Raw genomic sequence first — 23,600 nt, forward strand, 5'->3', positions numbered from 1 at the left:
GATAAGTACACACATTCTGTCTTTATCCTACGCACTCCACTCATCGCAATAAACTGCTTTTTTCCACAACTGCAACACAGACAGTAATATGTCACACTTATGCACTGTAACAGAATGATTTAATCTGTCTCTCACACAACTGGATCCATGCTGCACTTTAATGATCACTATGCCTCCTACATGTGAACAGTACGTATTACTGGGACCACTGTTAGAACAAATTGTGTTAATACTGTGAGTCCAACCTATATTACACTGAAAGGTTAAGTGAATTTACTGATGTGTATAACAGGAGGCCTTGAATTGTGCTTCCATGTGTGCCCAGACTCTGACATTTAACATAATCAAAAAATACCTTTTTTAATGCACAGTTTCAAGTGCTGTTTGTACACCATTTACTATAAATCTGTAAGCATACCCATAATATATAATTTAATTTATATACTCAGCTACACATTATCCACTGGTACAATTTATTTATTGTACTGTGCTTTCTGGCCTGTGTCATGGCTGAAACTGATCTGGGAGGATGAATTAGCCAAAGCAGTTAAAAAAATAAATTAAAAAAAATGTATATACACATCAAGTATAGAAAGCAAATTAGCACTGCATTTGTTTTTTGTGTTGACAGCACTTTAGTAGTATGTGTGTGTGTGTATAGGTTTAAATGAGTTTGTACCATTAACAATGCTTATTACCCACAACACTGACAGCTCTTAACTCACTCTTAAACAATTAGCTTTGATGGTATCTGTATTTTCTGTATACTTACATTTTGTGTGAAATTAAATCTGTATTACAAGTTTGCAGTCCTGAGTCTTGTGCAATTACTGAGCATCATTGCCTGATGGTGTAACAGTGTTACAGAACCACAGCTGTTGTAAGTTACTGCCTTTGTTACAAGGCATGCTGGAGAAAAGTACTGAAGGATGTAATGGGCTGTGTGGGCAGCAAAGAGGGCAAGTGCAGAAAGGAAGGTGGGGTCACAGTCTGTAAATGCAATGGGGGGTTGTAGTCAGCAGATGCAATGTATGACTGATGGTTTGAGGTGTGACGGATGGGAAGTGATATTAGTATTTAGTTTTGGCCTTTCAATATAGTTTACGTATTTGTAATTCACAAATGAACCCTATAATGCCATAATTCTTTTTCTTAAATAACAATCATTCTACTTGTTAGTGTCTTTGAGTAATAATGTTAATAGAAAGTCAAGTTACAGATGTGTACAGTACCCACTCCCCACTAACATGAGAAGTACAGTATCACTGTCAGATGTGTAGTTCTACAGCTGTTATCATCTAATGTTCCTGAAGCCAAAAGGCTGCCAGAGTGTGTAAACACAAATGCCAGAATGCATTTTATCTGAATGGTCACTGACCCTGCTCATCTTCATATCCTACTATATATATATATATATATATATATATATATATATATATATATATGGATCTACTTCATTTGCCCTAACTTCCGATTGGCCGACACCAAATGACCGAAATTTCATTTGACCGACACTTTATTTGACTGACAAGTATTATTGGCAAGTAAATGGGATATGCCCTTTCCCCACTGTAGTGCGACCCTGGAGTTAGAATATATAGTTAGGGGGTGAAGGGCAAAGCCCCCCACCTAATTTCATATTATATTGTTTAGTTTTGCTTTAATATTGCTTAGTGAAACAAAAGTAGGCTGTGTCCCCCCCCCCCAACTATATATTCTAACTCCAGGGTCGCACTACAGTGGGAAAGGGGGCATATCCCATTTACTTGCCAATAATACTTGTCAGTTAAATGAATTTTCGGTCAAATGGGGTCGGGCAAATGGGTGTCGGTCAATCGGAAGTTAGGGCAAATGAAGTATATCCATACATATATATATATATATATATATATATATATATATATATATATATATATATATATATATATATATATATATAGAGAGAGAGAGAGAGAGAGAAACACCAGTAATTAAAGTATACTGTAAACGACACTGTTAACGTGTACTGCAAATTGTATACATCAGATAATATATGTCTTGTGGTGTGTGGCAATCAATGTGTGATGGATGTGGAACATTAATGATTCACTCCTTCACCAGATACTACAAGGAGTGACCCCTCATATTTGTTATGATACTACTCAAGTTACTGGTGTGTACTACTTAGTTGTGGCACTCCAAAAAACATAGATGGATGACCCCCACCATGCACCCAGCACTCGTTATGAGGTGTTTAGTAGTGCAGAATGTGTTGGAGCTCTACAATTAAATGGAACAGGATTCTTGTTGCCAGGCCACATAATACCTGCAGACATAAAAGCAGATACACTACTGTCCTGTGATAACAGCAGTGTCCAGCAGCTGTTTGTGTCTCAAACGTAAGGCATTCTTCACACGTGTTACATAGTTTATGTCAGTATAACACTTAGAACATGCTAGCGCATGTTAATGGAAAACTGGATTACTACAAGACAACTGGGGCCTACACAGTTTGCTGTATAGAGTATGGCACCATAACTGCTGCTTTTGTGACACAAATAAGTTGTGTCTTTCTGCTGCATATGGGATACTTGCAAGATGTATGCCCATCAGATGAAACTGTATGTTTTCTGTGTGTGTGTGACTGTGTGTCTTCATGTGTGTGTGTTTGTATGTGTGTCTGCATGTGCGTGCATGTGTGTTTGTGAGTGTGGGTGTGTGTACTTTCTTATACCTAACAAGCAAATGATGTTTGTATTTTTTTTTCAGATCACCACCTGAGCAGAGTCAGTTGTTCTAGATGTTTCTTGCATATTATTGTATAAGTTTGATGTCTCTTTCTTAGTTATAAAAGCTAAAACACATTTTGGAAATAATTATCCAATTCACCATCTATATGATGAAGTATTAGTCATACATCCCAACCTCCATTTATGCTGTTCTCTTATCTATATAGTAGGGGTATTGAAACTGAAAGCTGTGGGAAAGGTCATAATTTTACCAAAGTAGTGAGTTACGTGTCACAAAGAAACCTGTAAGTTTCTTGTTCTTTCATGACAACTCGGTTTCCTGTTCATGCCTAAATTTAACAAATAAAACATTTTCAAAATTTGCTACTTGTATCAGAGCACTATGCATTATAGCATGGTTCAAACTCTGGTACTCGGCAAAAGCCCTGCTGCTGCAACTAAAACACAACTAATTAATACTGATGCACTAAAGCCACACATTTGACCTTACAGTTTGACTCTTTCTCAACGATGTTAACATAACTAACAATTTTACACAAGAACTGCTTCTTGAGACGGCAGTGGCAGCCAGATTAGGGAGTCCACTGATGTTTGCCAGATTTTTCTCTAGGGGAGTAGTCACAGCCCCCTTAATTTTTGCACTTCTTTCAGGAGGGTTATTCTTCATTAATTGACTAGTCCCTCATTAAAGGCCAGTGCTACGTGTTAACACAATAGAATGATTGGCACTTACATCCTTTCGAGGTCCTGTAGTCCATAGAAGGAGGCATTCTTCAACTCCGTTATCATGTTGTTGCTCAGAACCCTGTGAAAATAGGAAAGAAAAAAACCTTGCTTATTCACTCAGAGTAAAACAAGCACCCGCTTTTGAATGAAGTACCAGTTCTATTTGTGTGGTCTGTTAACCATGAACTTCATTAGGAAGCAGAGAGGCAGATGTAAGGGAACGCTCTGCCTTCCCTTGTTAACAGAAAAAAATACGGAACAATGCATCATAAAATGGCTACTTCATGAAAACTAGGCTAGTCTGGAAAGAAAAAATGCCAAGCACAACTAACAGCAAACCTCTTGCTGGAAGAAAGAGCTATTTCAAACACTGGATTTAATACAGTTATAAAGACGTATGATATGGCTTTCTTTCTAGTTAGACTAAAAAACAGACTAAAATGGCTTATGACAGAACAATGTTATCATCGATTGTATGCAGTTTCTGCAAAATAATGCACTAATATTTTATTTATTTATTTTTATATTTATTTATCAGAAAAGTCCAAATGGGATATGGACCCATTTTCAGCGGAGGCCCGGGGAGAAACGCTCCACATATGACAATAATAAAGTCTAGCAATATAAACTGATAATTCATAGCATGCAGGTTTTGATATTAATATGTGCTAGAATAGATGAAATTTCAAGACCATATGTTTTGGATGAAAACAAATAATTTTTAATGAACATTTTGATCCAGGTCATATATTCCACTGTATCAGTTAACGCATATTCAGTTATGTGCTGAAATGTACCATTAATAAGTTAGATGTCATACCTCATCTGAAACATTGCCATGGGAAAGAACAGAATCAAACAGGTCATATGAAACAAATAAACAAATTAAAGTAAACTTCACCTGTGTAAATATTACTGGGAATTTATTTTTCACAGCCTAAATTCTAAGACAAAAATAGCTGCATAAGTGAATTTATATACATGCACACACACATACATATAAAACACACATACACACACACATACATGCAAGTGCACTTAGATGTGTCAAGCTGTAGAGACTCCCATGTTTGTCTTTGTCTTAGAGGAAGAGACACACACAGAGAACATGGGGGAGAAGAAAGGATAGACAAAACAAGAGTGAAGCAAAGAAAAGTAGAAATGAAACAGGAGTGGATACTTAAACTTATTTTACTGAGGGTCTTCTAGTTGATTTTTTTTATTTAGTGTGCACTGCACAAGGCCCTGGAGTTTGTGTATATATACACAAAAGGAGGTTACTTTCAATCATTAAGATATAGCCTTCTGGGAGCACAAGTTTAAAGCCTTGTTAACTGTAAATTTTCTTGTTAACTACAAGTTCTCACACCAAGGTCACTGAGTGTAGAACTCTAACCATGGCATCACAGTAGAACAGCTACATTTATCCAAATGCATGCATTTTTGACAAAGCTGGCCTTGTTAAACAAAGAAAAAAAAAAGTTTATATACTTATCCTACTCCATTGGGATAATTCTGGTACAATGGAATCAATTCACGTTGTTTGTGTTTTTGGCTTTTCCCGGTTAGGGGTTGCCACAGCGAAACTCAGGTCCGCTAATGATTGGCAGTAGATTTTTATGGTGCCAAGTTGCCAGCCCGGCGCCCAACCTTCAGTGAAGGCATGCCCATTCACGCATGTCTTTCGGAGGCCACTCGACCGTGGGGAGGACATACAGACTCCACACAGAAGGCACTCCAGACACAATTTGTCCAGAAGAGGAGATAATTTGAAGTTCACATTATTTATCTGTAAGATTAAGTGGTGCATTTGAACTTGTTTTTCAGTGTAGCTCAGTCAGATAATATGTTTAGTCCCTTTAGTCCCTCATGTGTCCATTTGGTCCCTGGAGCAGTGAAACCATTCTAAGCCCAAAGACTTCCTTGTTTACAAGCAGGTGCAGTGATATTACTATGTTGTCCAAACCATGATAACTTGAACTTAAGCAGACGTAATGGCACATGGGAGGGAGGTGTATTGGATGGCTGGCATACCAGGTTCCGGAGTTAGGACATCCAACACCTATTGGGTCTTTTCTTTTGCTTCACCTTCCGCAAGTAGTTAAATACATTCAGAAACCTTTCTAGTCACTTTGGCCTTCTGAATACCAGCATCAGCTGAGAAAATGAAAGGGATTGCCTGAGTAGGTGATGAAACCTTGCTCTTAACTGGAAATTGTAAATGCATTATAAACTAAATACTTCCATAAAAGTCTTTGATTTTGGGAAGTTAAAGGAAAACAAACTCAGCAATGTTCTGGTTTCTGAAATCGCAGCCGCAGTGGGGCCAAAGCCAGATGTGATGCAAGTTGTGATGCAAGTTGATGTGCCATACTATATTTACTGCTGAGCCTGTTTCATTGCTGAAGTACATGTCGGGAAGCATCACATGAAGGTTCATGCTGTTAGAATTATCATGGGGAGTCATAGTTATTTCAATATTTTTATTCATAATGGTATAGCGATTACTTAATAAAGCAAAAACTTAAGAAAATATAATAAGAGGGTGGCATGACGTCTGCAGTCATATGCAGTATTCAGTCAGTTTGAAATATTAGTTCAGCTTCTTTGATTTAAACAAAAGTTTATACTTAACATCAAAGCTCAGTGCAAAGCACTAGTAGGCAGATAGGGATCAGAACTGTGTAGTGAGTACTGTTTGGCTAGTGATATAAATATTGATAAAGCCAGTGCAAAATGCCAATAGACACTAAGTTTCAGTGGCAGCTACCCTTATTTTCTAAACTATAAGACTTGCTCAAAACACGAAAAATGGCAAAAAATAATAAATTTGGTCAGAGTCAATTCAGATCACAGCAGGAACTTTGCAAGACAGAAAATAAAGTAATTGCTGAGCTGTTCTAATTCTAAAGTATGAGTTCAAATTAAATGAAGCCAGGTTCTAATATGAAACTTTCACTGATTACAAGATAGTACAGATATAGGAAAACAGTGAAACAATTTCACTTGTATTATGAATTGTTTAATTAGTCTAGGAGCCTGACAGACCTGTCACGTTAGGAGACACTGATGTTTTCTAGCTTTGAAGACATTCCTGCTTTGGCTTGGAAACAGGTCTAAAACACTGAAATGTCCCATGTACATCTACACTGTAAGCAGCATGCAACTCAATTAATACACACACACACACGAACAATATATACATATAGGTATAGATATATGTGTGTGTGTGTGTGTGTGTGTGTGTGTGTGTATATATATATATATATATATATATATATATATATATATATATATATATATATATATATATATATATATATAAAATACCTCTCAACTGTCCAGTCACAGAATGTCCAGATTTTTGCCTGTTATTTTTGGTCTGCTCCTCACAAAATTTTTGGTTTTCTGGCAAATCATAGAGGATTGAAGTCACTAAATAACAGTAAATAATGACATGCACTTCAGTTTCAGACTTTATATCCTTCAGAAAATATATAATAATGCAAAATGGTTCATTCAAGCAAGTTTAGAAGTTTATAAAAGCAATATTTTAAATCTGTCCCTATTTTTGGACTTTCGTCCCCCTCTGTATTTGGATTTGTCCAGATTTCTTGTGTTGAGAGGTTGAGAGGTATATATATATATATATATATATATATATATATATATATATATATATATATATATATATAATGTCTGTACATTATAAAACTTAAAAAAATCTTAAAATTTAAATGAAGTGCACTGATTTGGAAAGATGGACATTCAGTAGAAACAGCAGGAACCTTCTTTTCATAGAACAGATTTTATCCAACAGGAACATTCTGTCCCAAGAGATTGTGAGTATAACAATTCACACAAGATTTAAGAATGCAGAATTGTAAAATTCAAAGAGTATGTGGAGAGAGGCATTACCAAAACCAATGTGAACCTAGAAGAGACGTTCAGCTGGACAAAAAGGGTTTGGTTCTTATCAGCCCACAGTGGGCATGTCATGACCTTACACTTACAAGAAATATTGCTGAACATACAGAAAAAATGGATATACATTCAGTGCAATGACAAGATAATATTGGTTCCCTGTATATATAGCTGGACAAGGTTCCCAAAATTTTACCACTCCCTTGCATATTTTACTTAATTATTTCTTGTCCCAAGCACTTATGCTAGTGGTTTCAGGACCTATAATTGTAGTTTGCAGAGTTATCACCAACCCTAGCCTGCAGCATGGTGTTGCACAATTCTGTGCGGTCCACAGTTTCCTACTCTGTAAACAAAAGTGTCTCACTGCTTAGGCAGACATTCAAACTGTAAATGTATTGGCTTGCACATTTTCTTCTCTTTTAGGCTAAACAAAAGCTACAGCAGTGTGTTACAGTTGCAGCGCAATGGCTGTCCTTTACCACAAAGTAGCTACTCTCATGCAACAAACATCTGAAGTTATGCAGAAGGAGCTGGTTAGTTATCAGTTAGCCTGTAATTACTGTGAATTATGGAACTTTGGGACCAGCTCAGGTCACTTGTTTCAGAACCTTCCACTTTTTTTGTCACAGCAAATGCCTGTAGATCTGGCAGTCTCTGACAACTGGAATAACAGATTTGTTTATCTGATTTTATTCCGATTTACTGAATGAGGGAATATACCTGTCTTCAAAAACCCTACACTTTTAATCCTATTTAAAAAGTATATGATATGCTTACATGAATGGGGAATGGATCGATTTTTTTTTTTGTCACAAGTTATTTGTATCTATTCTGCCTTTTCCATCACCAGTAAAGTAAACAGTGAAAAAATGAAAATAAAAACACACTACTTCACACTGCCAGAAATAAGCTGCGGTGATGCAGCGGTAGCATTGTCTCCTCACAGCAAGAGGTTCTCCCGTTCAATTCTCGGCTGGAGCACCTTCTGTGTGGAGTCTGCATGTCCTCCCCACAACTGAGTGGCATTCGAAAGACATAACAATATCCATTCAGATGTGCCTCAGAAAGTGATGGCCTCCATTCATGGTTCATCTCACTATGCAAAGACCACAGCCTTGTGACACTTCAAACCTCTACAGTACCTGCCTCATTTAAGGCATCATGGCCACCAATCTGTAAAAGTCAAAGTTAGGTCTATACCAAAATCCTCAAACCCCACCTCACCTAATGTCTTCAGACTTATGCCCGTTCACCCATCTTTACGGAAAATATTAAAAAAATAGTCTATGACCAACTCACCCTTTAATTTCAGACATTCTTATTCCCACATATCTGCATAGATTCTGGTCAATCCACAGCACAAAGCTTGGAATTTAAACTCTCACTGAAGACAGACTTCAACATATAGGTTCATAGGTAGGTACTAGGCTATCTGCCCTAGGGCATTTATAAGCCTAGCCAAAATGTGTTCGCTTTCACCTCCCTTTTAGACTAGATTCTTGAGCATCTGTTCAGCAGGGCCATAGAAGTGATCCCAGGAGTAAATTTATGATTTCCCATCCACTCATCAAGATTTCTCTTGAAGAGGGTCAGCGAGGGGCTCTACCTAACATGGACTGGGATTCTATTTCAGAGCAAGGGAAGCCTTTGGGATTATGAATCTATCCCTCCAGCATGTCCTATTTATTGTTGTGCTAAGGTTTAAATCCCTGGAGTGTGTAGCTGTAATGGTTTTGGTTTTCTTGAGGTGGAGCATGTCCAACAATTCCGGGTTAGACATGGTCTTGCACGTCAGGCAGAGATCGCCTCTGAGTAGGCAGTAAGCAACTGAGTAGAGCTGGAGTTTCTTTAGTCAAGCTGCATAGGGCATCTGTTTGAGGCCCACGATCCTCTTGGTGAGGTATTTTTGAGGTCTCTCCAGCTGTTGCAGGTTTCGGGTAAGGTACATCCCAAATGGGGCATTGTACTCGATTATGGGCCTGATGAGCGATGAGTAGAGGGGCACAATGACCTCTCTTGATCTAGATGTGAACCCTTTTGTGATTAGGTGAGCTATATAGAAGGTTTTTCTAACCACTTAGGCAATGTGATTGCCAAAGGAGAGGTTACTATGTACTTGGGTCCCCAGATCCCTAATTACTTCTTCTGTACTTAGTGGATTACCTCCTATGTGATAGTTTGTGGGCACTTTGTGTTTCCCAAAGGGGATGACTATGTACTTTTTGGCATTTAGCTTGAGGCCATGGTTCTGACACCAGATATCCGTCTCCATAAGGCCCTTCTGGAGGATGCTTGTGTCAGCCGGCGAGTGAATTATGGCTCCCAGTTAGCAATCATCTGTGAACTTGGTAAGCCACAGTCCTCCCATGTTTGCCTGTACCTCAGAGAAGTATATACTGAACAAGAGGGGTCCCAGGACTGAGTCCTGTGGGACACCACTTGTAACCGGTTTAGAGTCAGACATGGCACTTGTGACTCTGACCATGTGAGTTCTATCCCTGAGCCAGTTTGCAACCCATCTTGTGACATATGGGCTAATATTTAAACTGGTAAGCTTATTTATGATGCCAGAGTGAGTCAAAGGCCTTTGCGAGGTCCAGGTAGGCTGTGTGGATTACCTTTCCCTCATCTATGGCTTTGGTAACTATTTCAAAGAAGTCAACTAGGTTTAAGAGGCAAGATTTGCCTTTAACAAAGCTGAATTGGGTAGGGTCCAGTGTTTGGAGGTTCCCAGTGTCTTTGTTTATGAGATCCATGATGATGCGCTCCATAGCCTTGCAGACCAGGCTAGTCAGGCTTATAGGGCGATAGTTCCCGGGATCCGTTGTGGTGCCTCCTTTGTGGAGCGGGATCACTGTTGCTGTACGCCATTCTTTGGGTACATAACTTGTGGTAAGGCTGAGTTGGAACAGTGAATTTATGTGAGGGTTTAGTTCATTTTGGAGCTCGTGTAATACGCAGCCCGGGATACCATCCAGTCCCATTGATGCTGTGTTTTTTACTTTGGAGAGGGCTGCTTTCACCTATGTGTCTTTGATGTCTGGGGGACTGCATTCTTCTGGGATAGACACTGGCCCTTTTGGGGGGGAAGGGGGGGGTAAAGTTTGCACTGAACCTGCCTGCCAGGATGTTGGCAATGTCAGTGGGTTCAGTGTATTTTGTGCCATTTTGCATCAGCTCGGAGCAGATCTGAGAGTTGCCACCCAGATTCTTGACGTAGCTAAAGAACGCCTTGTGATTATCTTTAGAGTCTTTGGCGATTTTTCTTTCAAAGATAGCCTTTGATGATTTTATGAGGGATCGAAGTTTCTTGCTAGTACTGATCACGGATGCCTTCCCTTTTTGGGATTTTGCCTTATCATGTAATAGTTTCCTCCTTCTTTTGTATAGCTTATTTATGGCCAGGGTCCACCAGAGTGGTCTCCTGTTTTTGGAGGAGTGAGTCTTGGTTTTATTTGGGATGGCACGATCCATGCATTCCTGTAGGTGCTCATAGAGTGCATTTCTAAAGAATTCTGCAGTTTGGGTATCATTTTCCATTAGCCCGGGGGCTTTGAAACTTTCCACCTCAGTCCTGAGAGTGTGAAGTTTGCTTTTGAATATACTACCTTCCTCATTTCAGGCTTGCAAATAGATCACTCAGTCCTCAGTAGCTGGCCTTTCCAACACAGACTTCTTAATCTAAAATAATTAAATAACAGGAAAAATGCAATACTCATGTTTGGAATACTCCAGCAACTGAAAAAAAAAAAAAAAACTTTAGTAACTAGTTTACCACACTCAGTAAGTGATAAAGAAAAGTGTCACTAACTGGTTGAATATAGTAAGAGATCTGAAAGTTCTAGAATTAATTTATTCAGTTAAGGTTCTATAATTAATTTGTATGTACAGTTACAATGAGTAAATGTTCAGTTATAAAGCATTGCAACTTTTTGATGGAACAATTCTACTAAAGTAGACTTTGAGGAAAATGACCTAGATAGACTGTCTATTTGAAAGTTACAGTGGTGCACTACAACTGAACTCTGTATTTCAGCACAATTAACAGGCCATCCAAAATGCAACAACAAAAAAAAAATCACATAATTTATTCAAAGGTTGTGCATTGACCATCTAAACACATAAATGGCTTAACAAGCATATCCCTTTTGCTGGTAGAATGCTTGTGTTTAGCGCAAATGTAATTTTTCCAGTAACAGTCTTTTATTTCTAATATAGAAATGATGCCATTTTAGTAAGTCTTCTGGAAGTATCTTATTGCCGTTTTAGAAATGCTTCTATATACATTTAGATGGGATTGTCAATCCCTTTGCATCTAGTGACAAAATGCAATGTTTGGGTTTGAAATCAGTAAATGGAGCAACATAGTTTGACCCAATAAAAAGCATGCTGGTACCTAAACTTTTCTGCTCCTGCTGCATATTGTGGTTTAAAATCCTGCATTACAAGCTCCATGCAGAGAGACTGTACCATTCAAACTGCTATGATTTAAGGCCACATTTGCCTTTTCAGGGCACCTCTGGTACCTCAGGTTCAGAGAAGTAGTACTTCATCACTAAATAAACTCTCTGTATCTCCATAAATTGTAAATCTTTTTGCCTCAGTGTATTAAAATCTCTTTTCTTTTGCTTTCTTTGCAAGCACACTAGTTTAAAGAAAAAGAATTAAAGGAATGAGCTGAAACTATTATAGAGAACATCAGTCTACAGCAAAAAACACTTAATTATTATCAAGAGTTTATCAGGAATAATGTCTTTGTTGGTTCTATTGTGAACTGAATAAGAACCATTTCATTAGCAAAATCTATTACATCAGCATTCTTCATAAGAGTATCCCACTGTCGGCACACATTTCACATTGTCTGAAAGTAGAGGGCTTGTCAGGAAGTGGGGTGAGGAAGGCAGCTCCATATACATCAGTCTCTGCATCCTGCTGAATCCAGATTACTGACTGCAGATAAAATGGAAATTCATGCTAAGCGCAACGTGTCATCACCTACATCAGCATCATGCTTTACGATAAAATCAAAATGAACTGACATTTTTTTTTTTTACATGGCTCTTGAAAGTTTAATTGAATTAAAGTTGTGGATGGCCAGCTTAACTGTGATCCTTTTCTGGCAGAACATTTTTTTGCCCAAAAGATATGATTCAATCCATTCAGCCAAATAAAGATGTTTCTAAACAAGGGCAGAATGAGATTCAACTATGAAAAACTGGTTTAAATATATTTGTAGCCACTTACTCACCCTCTACTTGCTGCACACCTATAACTCATTTTGTTTATTTTACTTTCCTCTTTCCTAGGAACCATCTGAAAATGGTCTCTGCCCAGTAGGGTTAGCTCAGTAAATACCATGTACATATATAAATAAATAAATAGTAAACTAGTAAATCACAAACACCAGGCCTTTTGCTGCATAGTTCAGAAATGTTGCCTGGTACAAAACAGCACTCATGACATTAGTGTCACAACAAAGAAACTATATTAGAGGATAGAAAAGCACATTTCTCCACCACTTCTCCTAGCACTCTCTGCTAAAATTTTACTAGTTGAGGACTGTCATGTGATCAGTAAAACAACACATTTGATTCTGGGGGACTGACATAAATTACCCATGGTTGTCTGTATGATGACTGACATATGTTTTAGCCAATCAAGCATATGAGTCATTACATGCTGTCCCTAGGAGACAGAATATCAACTGTATGTGTGCAGATGACTTTGGCTAGTAAAATAATGATACACAGCATCACAAACAGAAGGGTACATACTGTTTTTCAACATAAGCAACATGTTTTGGGAAGGTGAAAGAAAATAGACCACATTGAGAAAAAACTCCTGAGGACATGACAGAGGATACAGATTCCACCCAAACATCAAGTGAAAGCCCATAATGAGTTGCAGAACTTGGAGCTGAAAGGCAGCAGCTTTAAACAGTGTGCCACTATGATAACAGTATTGTTATAATGTTTCATTCAAAGACAACTGGGGAAGGGATGGTTGGAATACAGCTTTGACTGAACATTACAGAAGAACAAAACCAGAATCTGAACAGTGCATCTTCTTCTTTCATCTTTTCCTGGTTAGGGGTCACCACAGTGGATCACCTGTCCACTCATGATTGGCAGTAGAGTTTTACCGTGTTGAGTTGCCAGCCCGGCGCCCAACCTTCCACGGAAGGCACACACACGTGCCTAGGGCCAATTTAGAGTGTCTAATCCACCTACAGCATATCTTTAGGATTTGGAAGGAAACCGGAACACCTGGAGGAAACCCATGCGACCACAGGGAGGACATGCAGACTCCACACAGAAGGCACCCCAGCCGAGGATCGAATCAGAGGACCTTTTGCAGTGAGTTGACAATACTAACGGCTGCACCACCCAGAATCTGGACAGTGTATACTGTACAGAAAAATGATGAAACATCTGTTACATTATTACTTATCTAACTATCTGGGTTCCTATTAGAATAATGAAAGTCCAAAATATGGAATGGCTGTATACGCGAAAATGCTGTTCATCAAGGTGTTTTTTGTGAGATGACGATACAGTGAAGATCAGGAAATTTGCCCTTTCCTCATTGTAGTGCGATCTTGTAGTTGGTATATATAATTACCGGGGGCTGTGGGAGGTGCAGCTTCCCCCACAATAAAGGGTTCAAAGTCCCATTTTCACTGTTTACAGCGTTCAATTATATGAACTTTCGTTCATATAATATAGACCCTAATTAGCTAATTATGACATATGGAAAGTGAATGAATAAGAAACGTTAATGAATTAAAACATATCAGGTATGACTGGCTAGAGAAAAAGATGACTGAACAGCATCTCTGCCTTGATAATTCTGACAACTTAGCCTGTAACAATGCAGTTAATGTTAACAGATTAAGCCTCCTGATGTATAGCTTCTCTTAAAATCAGCGTGTTAGCATTGTACAAAACAGCACTATACCTTTTAAAGAGTAAACACTTGGGATTATGAGAGCTGTTACCCATCCCTGTATAATTTTACTTCTCTGCACTACAATTTGTGTTCATTTTCATCTGCTAAAACTTGTATAGGAGTAGACATTGTCATGTTATTCTGTATGACATGTGGTTATTACATTTCATATTCAGTACTTTCATTCACTTTACTATTCGGTCATAAATCCCCATGATTAATGACACAATATCCACACTGTACTTAGGGCATTCTTTGAGCTGCAGTAGTTGAATATTATGTCAAAGAACAATGACAATCCCCATGTCTGAAGCAAGACTGGGACACACATTCTTTCAGGTATTATTTTATGATTTCTGTTGCTTAAAAAGTCATATTGTTCTAGAGTCTTTGTTTGTAGTTTGTATTCCACAATGTCATACAAAAAATGCATTAAATAAGAGGTTTCACATCTGAAATTTGAAATTACTCATGTCTGAGCCTGAAATACATACTTATTTGAGAACAGATTTCATTGTGTGGTTTACATGTGATATTATTTTTTTGCAATACTGGAGGATGTCACTAGATGGTGCATGTTTCTTAGACATGTACACTGAGCTGTATAGCTTACGATGCAGCATTTCTCCTGTTTTTGAAGCTTGTGCATTCTTATTTGATCCTGTTCATGCTACTGACTGGGTGGAGTATGTTACATCTCATTATCTGTGAGAATTCTGTGTAATTTCAAACTTACAAGAACTTGCAATAATTTTGAAGAAAGTGGGATGGGAATTAATAGAAAGTGGGAACTGCAATTTCAATTTTAAACAGAATTTTGATTTCCATGTTCCCTGCAAACCATCAGGGAAAGAAATATTGTCCACTGCTTATTCTTCATTTCCTTGATCTGACACTAAAAGAAGCATCCCACTATATTTACATGGTTTTGAATACCTATGAGCCCAGCTAAGCTGAATGACTCCATAGCAGTCACATTTTCTCCAATTCCCAATGCAGGTTTGAACTTCCAGACCTTTGCCCAGCTACTGCTGGGATTGGAATCTGCAGACTCCCCTCCCACAAGATACATGTACCAACATGTGCTGCTGACTCCATTTCCCAGACATTTTCTTGAGTGCCCAGATGACTGATCAAACTGAACCAAGATGTTACCCTCCAAATAAAGGAAGCCAATCTGGTGGTCCTCTGCCAGAAATAAACTGTTGCAAAAAAGAGTAAAATCCCATGACTGGAGGAACTCCCTGGTCAACCTCAGTAAGAAGCTGAGATCCCTCATAAAATCCTCCAAAGCTAGTTATGAAAACAAAATTGCCACTGACTCTAAAGACAACCACAAAGCATTCTATAGCTATGTCAAGAATCTAAATGGGAATACTCAGATCTGCTCTGAGTTACAGCATAATGGCATTAAATATACAGAACCAACTGATATTGCCAACATCCTAGCAGATAGGTTCAGTGCTAACTTTACCCCCCTCTCACCCCCTAAGAGGGCCCATCTCTATACCGGAAGAATGCAAAGTTCCTATAATCACGGCTGCACAGGTAAAAAACACACTCTCCAAAGCCAAGAACACAGCATCCATGGGACCTGACAATATCCCAGGCTGCGTTCTACATGAACTACAGAATGAACTGGCACCCTACCTAAGTACCATGTTCAATCATAGCCTCACCTCAAGCTTTGTACCCACTGAATAGCGCACCACGACAGTTATCCCACTCCACAAAGGGGGAGCCACGACGGACCCCGGGAACTACCTCCCCATTAGCCTGACGAGCCTGGTCTGCAAGGCCATGGAACGTATCATTGTGGAACTCATAAACAAAGACATTGGTAATCTCCAAACTCTGGACCCTACTCAGTTTGGATTTGTAAAAGGCAGATCATGTCTCCTAAACCTGATTGACTTCTTTGAAGCAGTCACCAAAGCCATAGATGAGGGCAAAATGGTTCACACAGCTTATCTAGATCTCGCCAAGGCTTTCGACACCATCCCCCACTCTGGAATTATAGATAAGCTCACTAAACTAGGTATAAATCCCTATGTCACAAGATGGGTTGCCAACTGGCTCATGGACAGAACCCACACTGTGAAAGTAGCGGATTCCAAATCCAACATCAGACCAGTGACAAGTAGAGTACCACAGGTTTCAGTCCTGGGTCCTCTCCTGTTTGGTATCTACTTCTCTGAAGTGCAGGCCAACACAGAATGTCTTTGGCTAACAAAGTTTGCAGATGACTGCAAACTAGGAGCCATAATCGAAACTCCTAACGATGTGGACAAACTACAAAAGGGCCTCACTGAGACAGATACCTGGTGTCAAAGCCATGGCCTGAAGCTCAGTGCCAAAAAGTGTGTTGTCATCCCCTTTGGTAAAAACTCTGTACCCATAAACTACCAGATAGCTGGTAGTCTACTTAATGCTGAAAATGTGATAAAGAGACCTTGGGACACAGGTGGACAGTAGTCTCTCCTTTGATAATCACATTGCCACAGTGGTCAGGAAATCCTTCTACGTGGCTCATCTCATCCAGAAAAAAAGAGGTCACTGTTCCCCTCTACTCATCACTCATTAGACCCATTATAGAGTACAACACCCCTTTTGGTATGTACCTCACAAGACATCTACAACAACAGGAAAGACCACAGAAATACCTCACAAAGAGGATTACTGGCCTCAAACAGATGCCCTATGCAGACCGTCTCAGAAAACTACAGCTCTACTCCATCGCATATCGCCTACTCAGGGGCGATCTCTGCCTAACATACAAAGCTACGTCAAACCCAGAGCTTTTGGACATGCTCCACTTAAAGAAATCCCAATCCCTCTGAGCTACACACTCTAGGGACCTTAACCTTGTCACCACAATAAACAGAACATGCTGGAGGGATAGATTCCTGTCCCAGAGACTTCCCATACTCTGGAACAGACTACCTATCTATGTCAAACAGAGCTCCTCATTAGCACTCTTCAAGAAAAATCTTGATGATTGGATGGGAAATGGGAAATTCACCCCGGGGATCACTTCTGTGGCTCTGCTCGACAGAGGCACAGGAAAATAATTTTCTTGGGTGGCGAAAGCCAGGGTACATTTTTTGGTTAGACTTGTATGGGCCCTAGGGCCGATAGCCTAGTACCTACCTATGAACCTATGGGCAAAATGTAAGAGTTACAGTAAAAAATGAGAATGCTATAATCAAAAAAAAAATCTGTTTATTGAATATCAGACTGCGCAAGCAATATAACTGTTATTCAGTAACTTAAGACTTTTCTTTTGTTTAAATTATTGCCACTTTTTTACTTAGTACATGTGTACAGCATCTACCCAGTTTATATAGTTGCTGTTTGAGTGAACTGATATAATTTGGGGCCTAGTCATAACCTGTTAACACTGAAACTGAGACTAAAGGTAGGTAAAAGATCCATTCTTACCACTGGAGTTTGAGCTATGAATAACAGCCTACTATGAAGTCTCTTAAATATTGAGACAGCAAAAAAAGCTTGGCTTGCAAGTAAATGTGAAGCTTGTTCAAATCATGTTAATCCTAAGTCTTGTTGTGCACTACAATAAATAAATAAATATGTGATGTGGGTTCATTAAGAAGGTCAGCCAAGGAAAACTGTTTTAGCAAGATATTACAGGTACATTTTGACACAAAAAGTAAAAAATAGGTTGTTTTCAGAAATTAATTTAAAATATAAGATTTGGAGATATAACTCTAGTGGCATGTAAGAGTACATCAAAACAGAAATGTAAAGAGTGTGTATCCATCAATAAGAAATATATCAAAGCTACTGCTTATTACCAGTGGTACATGAACAGTATATGAAAACTTATTCAGTAAAGAAAAGTGGTAACATTAGGCACATAGCAAGAGTTCATATGAGCAGAAAAATAATTTATTCACATGAAAACTGATTATAAATGTAAAGAAAAATATTATGCATGTGGTAAAACAATGCACATAATAGGATTCAGTATTAGTGATAGAACATATATTTTCAGTGTTGAAAGAGTTGCAGGGAAGTTTAGTATTTACTGATTAAAGCTATTTAAGCTGAGGAAGGATGCAAAGACAATGAGCAAAGGAGAGCAAAAAAAAGTTATACAGTATGTAAGGTATAAATATGAAAAAGTAAAGCCATTACTGGTGGAAATGAAACTTGAAGGGAAGCATATAAACACTGCAGATGATATTCATACTGTCACTATAATTGGTGAACTGAAATTCAAAGAAACAAGCAAAATAGTTTGTAATCCACAGATAGTATGACAAAAGATAGACGTAGGGGGAATGTATAAAAATACAGAGATTTGATTATCAGCTGCTGATGCAAAAATTACTTCCTATGAACAGGAATAAGCATGTAATTAGTTAATTTTAAGGTAAGCACACTAGACCCAAAGGTTCATTCTATTAGCTAGTTGCACAAAAGAAAAAGAATAATTATTTACAGCACAGTACTGAAAAATGTTTAACAGTATAATATAACTAATTTCATCAAAAAAATAAGTGATCATAATACTTTGAACTGACCATGGAGTACACTAGCACAGAGCAGCATTTTACTTATACTGACATAAGGGTAGGGTTATTAGCAACACAGGTGCAAGCAACGGTTGAGAAAATGTGAATTGTAAGTTTAGTTGTTGTTGTTGTGTCTTTCGGCTTTTCCCGGTTAGGGGTCGCCACAGCGGAACTCCGGTCCCCTAATGATTGGCAGTAGATTTTTACGTGCTGGCTTGCCATAAGTTTAGTCTTGAGCTGATAAAAAGGATTTTAAGGCTGTAATATGATATGGAAGAGAATACCATCCCTTAGGTCCCCACTAGGAGAATGCTTTTACAAACATTCTAAGAACTCAGCAGGATGCATAAGGGAGAAGGAATTTGAGCCACAGGATTTTAGCCAACAAAATAATATTTTAGTGGTAAGAAAGCAGCCTGAAGGGAAGTTTTTAAGGTAAATAATTTTGTATTTTAATTAAAGGAAAACTCTACCCTAAAACTAAAAAGATCAGTTTTTTCACTCTGTCTTTGCTTCCTAGCCTATTTTAACACCTCAAAATCACTTTAAGTGCTTTATTGTCAGTTTTAGCCTTGATCCTGCAAGGGCCTCTCAGTGCAGTGACAGTTTTAACACCTCTTCAGTAGTGTGGGGAGAGGGGAATGTCAGTTCCTCTTGAACTACAAAAGAAAACCCTGAACAAAGGCCTGTAATTTAGCTACTTTTCTGGCTGTAGCTGGATAACTTCTAAGTATAGTGTAAAACAAGGTCTGAGCCAAACATAAATGAGAGTGATTAGAGACAGAAAAGAAGCAATTATTTTACAGAAGGGAAAGAAGATACGAGTGACTCACACAAATCCCATTATATGCCAATGGCAAGGGAATTCACAGTTACTTCCTTATGTCTGGCATGAGTTATTAAAAGCATTATGGGAAAGAGAAAGGGGTGAAGGAGAACAAGATCACATTGATACATCAAGCCCCAGTGGTAGTCATGTTTTGGAAAACAGGCAAAAAATACAAATAAAGCACTTAGAGTGATTTAGAGGTGTTACAATAGGTTAGGAAACAAAGACAGAGTGAGGCTTAGTAATGACCCCAACGGATTTTTTTAGTTCTAGGGTGGAGTTTTCCTTTAAGAAGAAGAAGGTTGACTAGCCCTCTACGTAACTTGTAAGATATCTTTTGAAAGTTTAATGCAATGATGCTCACTACAACGTGAATCATCCATAAATATGCAGAGCTTGTTTTGAAAATGAAGTTTAATAATGTTGGTTAAATATACCCAGTATTCAACAATGAGCCATAACCAAGAATTGCCATAAGCACTCCTTGTAGAGTAAGTTCTGCCTCTTGTGCTAAAAATGTGAAATTGCTGAGGCACTTAGGAAGGATAATCTTGATTTTAACACAGACATACATAATCACATTGATATTTAAAGGTAAGCCATTGACCAAGTAGGGAGCCTTAGTACATAAATTGTTGAGGTGATTAGGACAGGACCAAGTGGTGAGTTATTTTACCAGTTCTATAGAACCTACCGCATATATTTGGTTGTACCAGATATGATTTTAAGTCTTGTGAACAATCAGTATCAGTACTAAGAAAGGATAACAAGAGTGAAGAGCCTTAAGGGAGATTTAAAGTGTGGAACTAATGTATGATGGGGAACAGTCGGGTGCAGAAATAACTATGACATCAGCATAAAATAAAGCAGATGTGTGGAAATCCTATCTTAAGGAGATAATAGGCACAGTAAAAAGCAAAGGATCAAACACCAGATTGTGGAACAGATATACTGATATGTTGGAAGTGCAATTTAAATTCTTATAACTGTGCAGTCATGTGAGACCTGAGGATAAAATCATATATTCTTAGCTCTTTTAAGAGAAAGGAGTGTTGGACAGTCAAAAAATATCTTAGTAAGGTCAATATTTTCTGTAAATTTATCTTGATCAGTATTTGACAGTGCATGGTTATTGAAGTAAAATTTTGCAGTTACGGTACTGTATCTTTTCCCAATAGTGCTGTTTTGATTTGAAAATATTAGTTCTACTTCAATTTATGATGAGATTACATGATTTTCTTATTCTACTGAAAGAATGTTTGAGAGTGGGGATAAAGACAGATGGGCTTATAAAAGGAATGTCAGAGGTTTTCCCTTTTTTGGCAGTAGGACTGTGAATGCCTTTCTCATGTCAAGAAAAGTGCCAGGTGAAAGTGATAAGCTGACTATGTACTGAAATGGCTTAATGCTAAATGTATCGTGAGTTTTAAAAAAATATTAAGAGTGAACTCGTCTAAGCCAGCTGGTCCATAACTGTGTACATTTCGAAAGTCAATTGTTTACTTCCATGACAGATACTGTATGAAAAGAAAATATTACTATGAGATCTTGCAAGACACAACATACAGAACATTAAAATTACGGTTGGGTCTGTTGATTATCTGAAAGTTTAGAATTAGCACATGAATGAAATTGAACATTAACAGCATTTATGGCTCACATGATTTAATATCATAAAATCTTACTATGGATTTACATTCAAAAACTTGAGACTACAGCCAGTAACTGAACATGTCATTTTTTTATGCTTTCATCCATGCAGCAGTGGTTTTGATGACAAGGGTTTAGTTAATAACAGACACTCCCACTAAATACAGCATCTTCTGATATGTGGATGGAGGGATTATGACAATTTAATTTCAATGAGATTTTTCTAGATAGTGAACAAATTATCCACAACATAGACTGTAACCCAGAGAGTAAAAAAAAGAATGTAATATTTAATTAATTAATTGTTTATTCATTTATTTACTTATGTCTCAAACCTGATAACAGTTGGATAATCCTTGGAATTTCTCATCACAAATATTGCGTTTTAGCAAGATGGAAACTCCTCCAAAGTAACCATGTGGTGAAAACACTTCACTGCCCACATCCCCTTACCTAAATATACAAATGCCATGGTCACACAACTGTGAGAAAAGAGCAAACACTTGTCTCTACAGCACATTTGCAATACTTCACTGTGTTGTCTCTTAAAAAAAAAGGCATTGAAAAAGACTTGTGGCTTAGTAATGACCCCAACAGTACATTATCTGTTGTTATCCTTTTATATGAGAGGACTCCATTTAATATGTCCACTTTGTTTTATGGCCTAACAAATGTTTCATTCACATTACCATACTATGACCCACACTAAATCTTTCTAATTTGTTTAAAAGTTAATTGTATGGAACATCCCAAATGCCTTGCTTTAGTCTCAGTAGGCTATATTTACAGATTCTTTCTGATCTAATAGTTTGCTCACCCAAACAGCTCTATTAAACTTGCCTGGCATAGTCTTCCTTCTACATATCTCTGCCGTCTTGGGTGTTGAGCCTCATCCCTAACATTTTTTTTCTAAACAGAGAGTACATGCTGGTCCTCACACCTGAGCTTAAACTAATGGATTTATATACTCCTGATAAGTGGATTGGAATCATGTCTATGATCATAAAGTCCTTTGCACATTACCTTCTTCCACGACTTAGTGAAAAGGTCAATTAATTGCACTAGCTGCTTCTCACAGTCATCTAGAAATTATACTGTGACTCCTACAAAACCCCACTGAGTTGCGCAGCTTTAGTTTCATTGAGTTCTTTCAGGACCCTTTCCTCTGTAAAAGGATTCTGATAAGATCCATTATTGTGGATGATTTTACTGTCTGGATTTAGTGAGTCTCTTCAATAAATTTAAAAGTATTAGTTTAGCAACCTTACATTTTTTCGCCACCATATCCTGCTTACTCAGTTGTTTTTACTTAGCTTTACTATCCTTCTGTTTAGCCTAGGTATGCTTTAGTTTGTATTAGGCTCCTTTTAGTGGTACAACAATGAGGCATTATTCTTCCATATAAGTCTCTCATTCAGGCAGTCAGACAGTGTATAATGGTATTCATCTAGATGGAGTATAATGGTGTTCCTTACTCATCATTTCCTTTCGTAACTCCTCCTTCCTTTTATGTTATAATCAATGCTTTGCTAATCATATACCCACATTAATGTTTGTATCAGAACTGCTCAGATATTATGAGGAAAGAGGTGATATAGCTGATTATTTTATGTGCCTTCCCTTTCACTATCACAAGCTTAGATGCTTGCTACTGAAACACCTAAGACTCTGGTTCCAGTACAAGACATATACAGCCCATCACAGAAATACAGGTCTATATCACTACAGGCAGATGTCTAATATGTGTGTGTGGGGGGGGGGGGGGTTCTGAAAACCTTCATATGCAGAGGACCCAGTTCTTACATATTCCACAGAGAGGCAGCACCTTTGTAAATGTTATTACTTACACTGCTTATCTTAAGCAACTCTCCAGTTCCCTTGACTTCTGACCCATTCTGGTAATTTTATAGCCAGACAATTTCTTGCCATCTGGTCGACAACATGAAACTGCCTACCCTGTGTGACTGTTTCAGGAGTTCTGTGTCATGACTTGGGACATGTACTTTACCTCTCTGTTCACTTCTTGTCCTATTTCTATTTTTTCCATAACTACATCTGAACATAAGATGTTTCTCTCTTCCAGACTTTGCTGCCATCATTGTTCATCTGCACTCTGAAACAGTCCTCAGTAACTTTCTTAGTGTCTGATGATGATTTATCCTTAGAAGGGCATGCCTCTGTTATGACAGCATAAGAGAATTTTGTCAAGGTGCATTTAATAGGCTGTCTTCCACTGGTCACACTCTTGAAAAG

At 38.1% G+C, this 23,600-nt stretch overlaps 1 protein-coding gene across 1 annotated transcript in view; it reads right to left on the reverse strand.

Moving 5' to 3' along the window:
- Positions 1-23,600, reverse strand: part of ADGRA2 (adhesion G protein-coupled receptor A2) — a 1,412,458-nt gene that overhangs the window by 850,482 nt on the left and 538,376 nt on the right. Inside the window, exon 2 of the mRNA XM_044083057.1 lies at positions 3,463-3,534. Within this exon, the coding sequence (XP_043938992.1) occupies positions 3,463-3,534 (72 nt within the window). The remainder of the gene's footprint in view (positions 1-3,462; positions 3,535-23,600) is intronic.

This window comes from Protopterus annectens, chromosome 9.part0, assembly GCF_019279795.1.
Source record: "Protopterus annectens isolate FY-2018-M chromosome 9.part0, PAN1.0, whole genome shotgun sequence".
Taxonomy (NCBI): Eukaryota; Metazoa; Chordata; order Ceratodontiformes; family Protopteridae; genus Protopterus; species Protopterus annectens.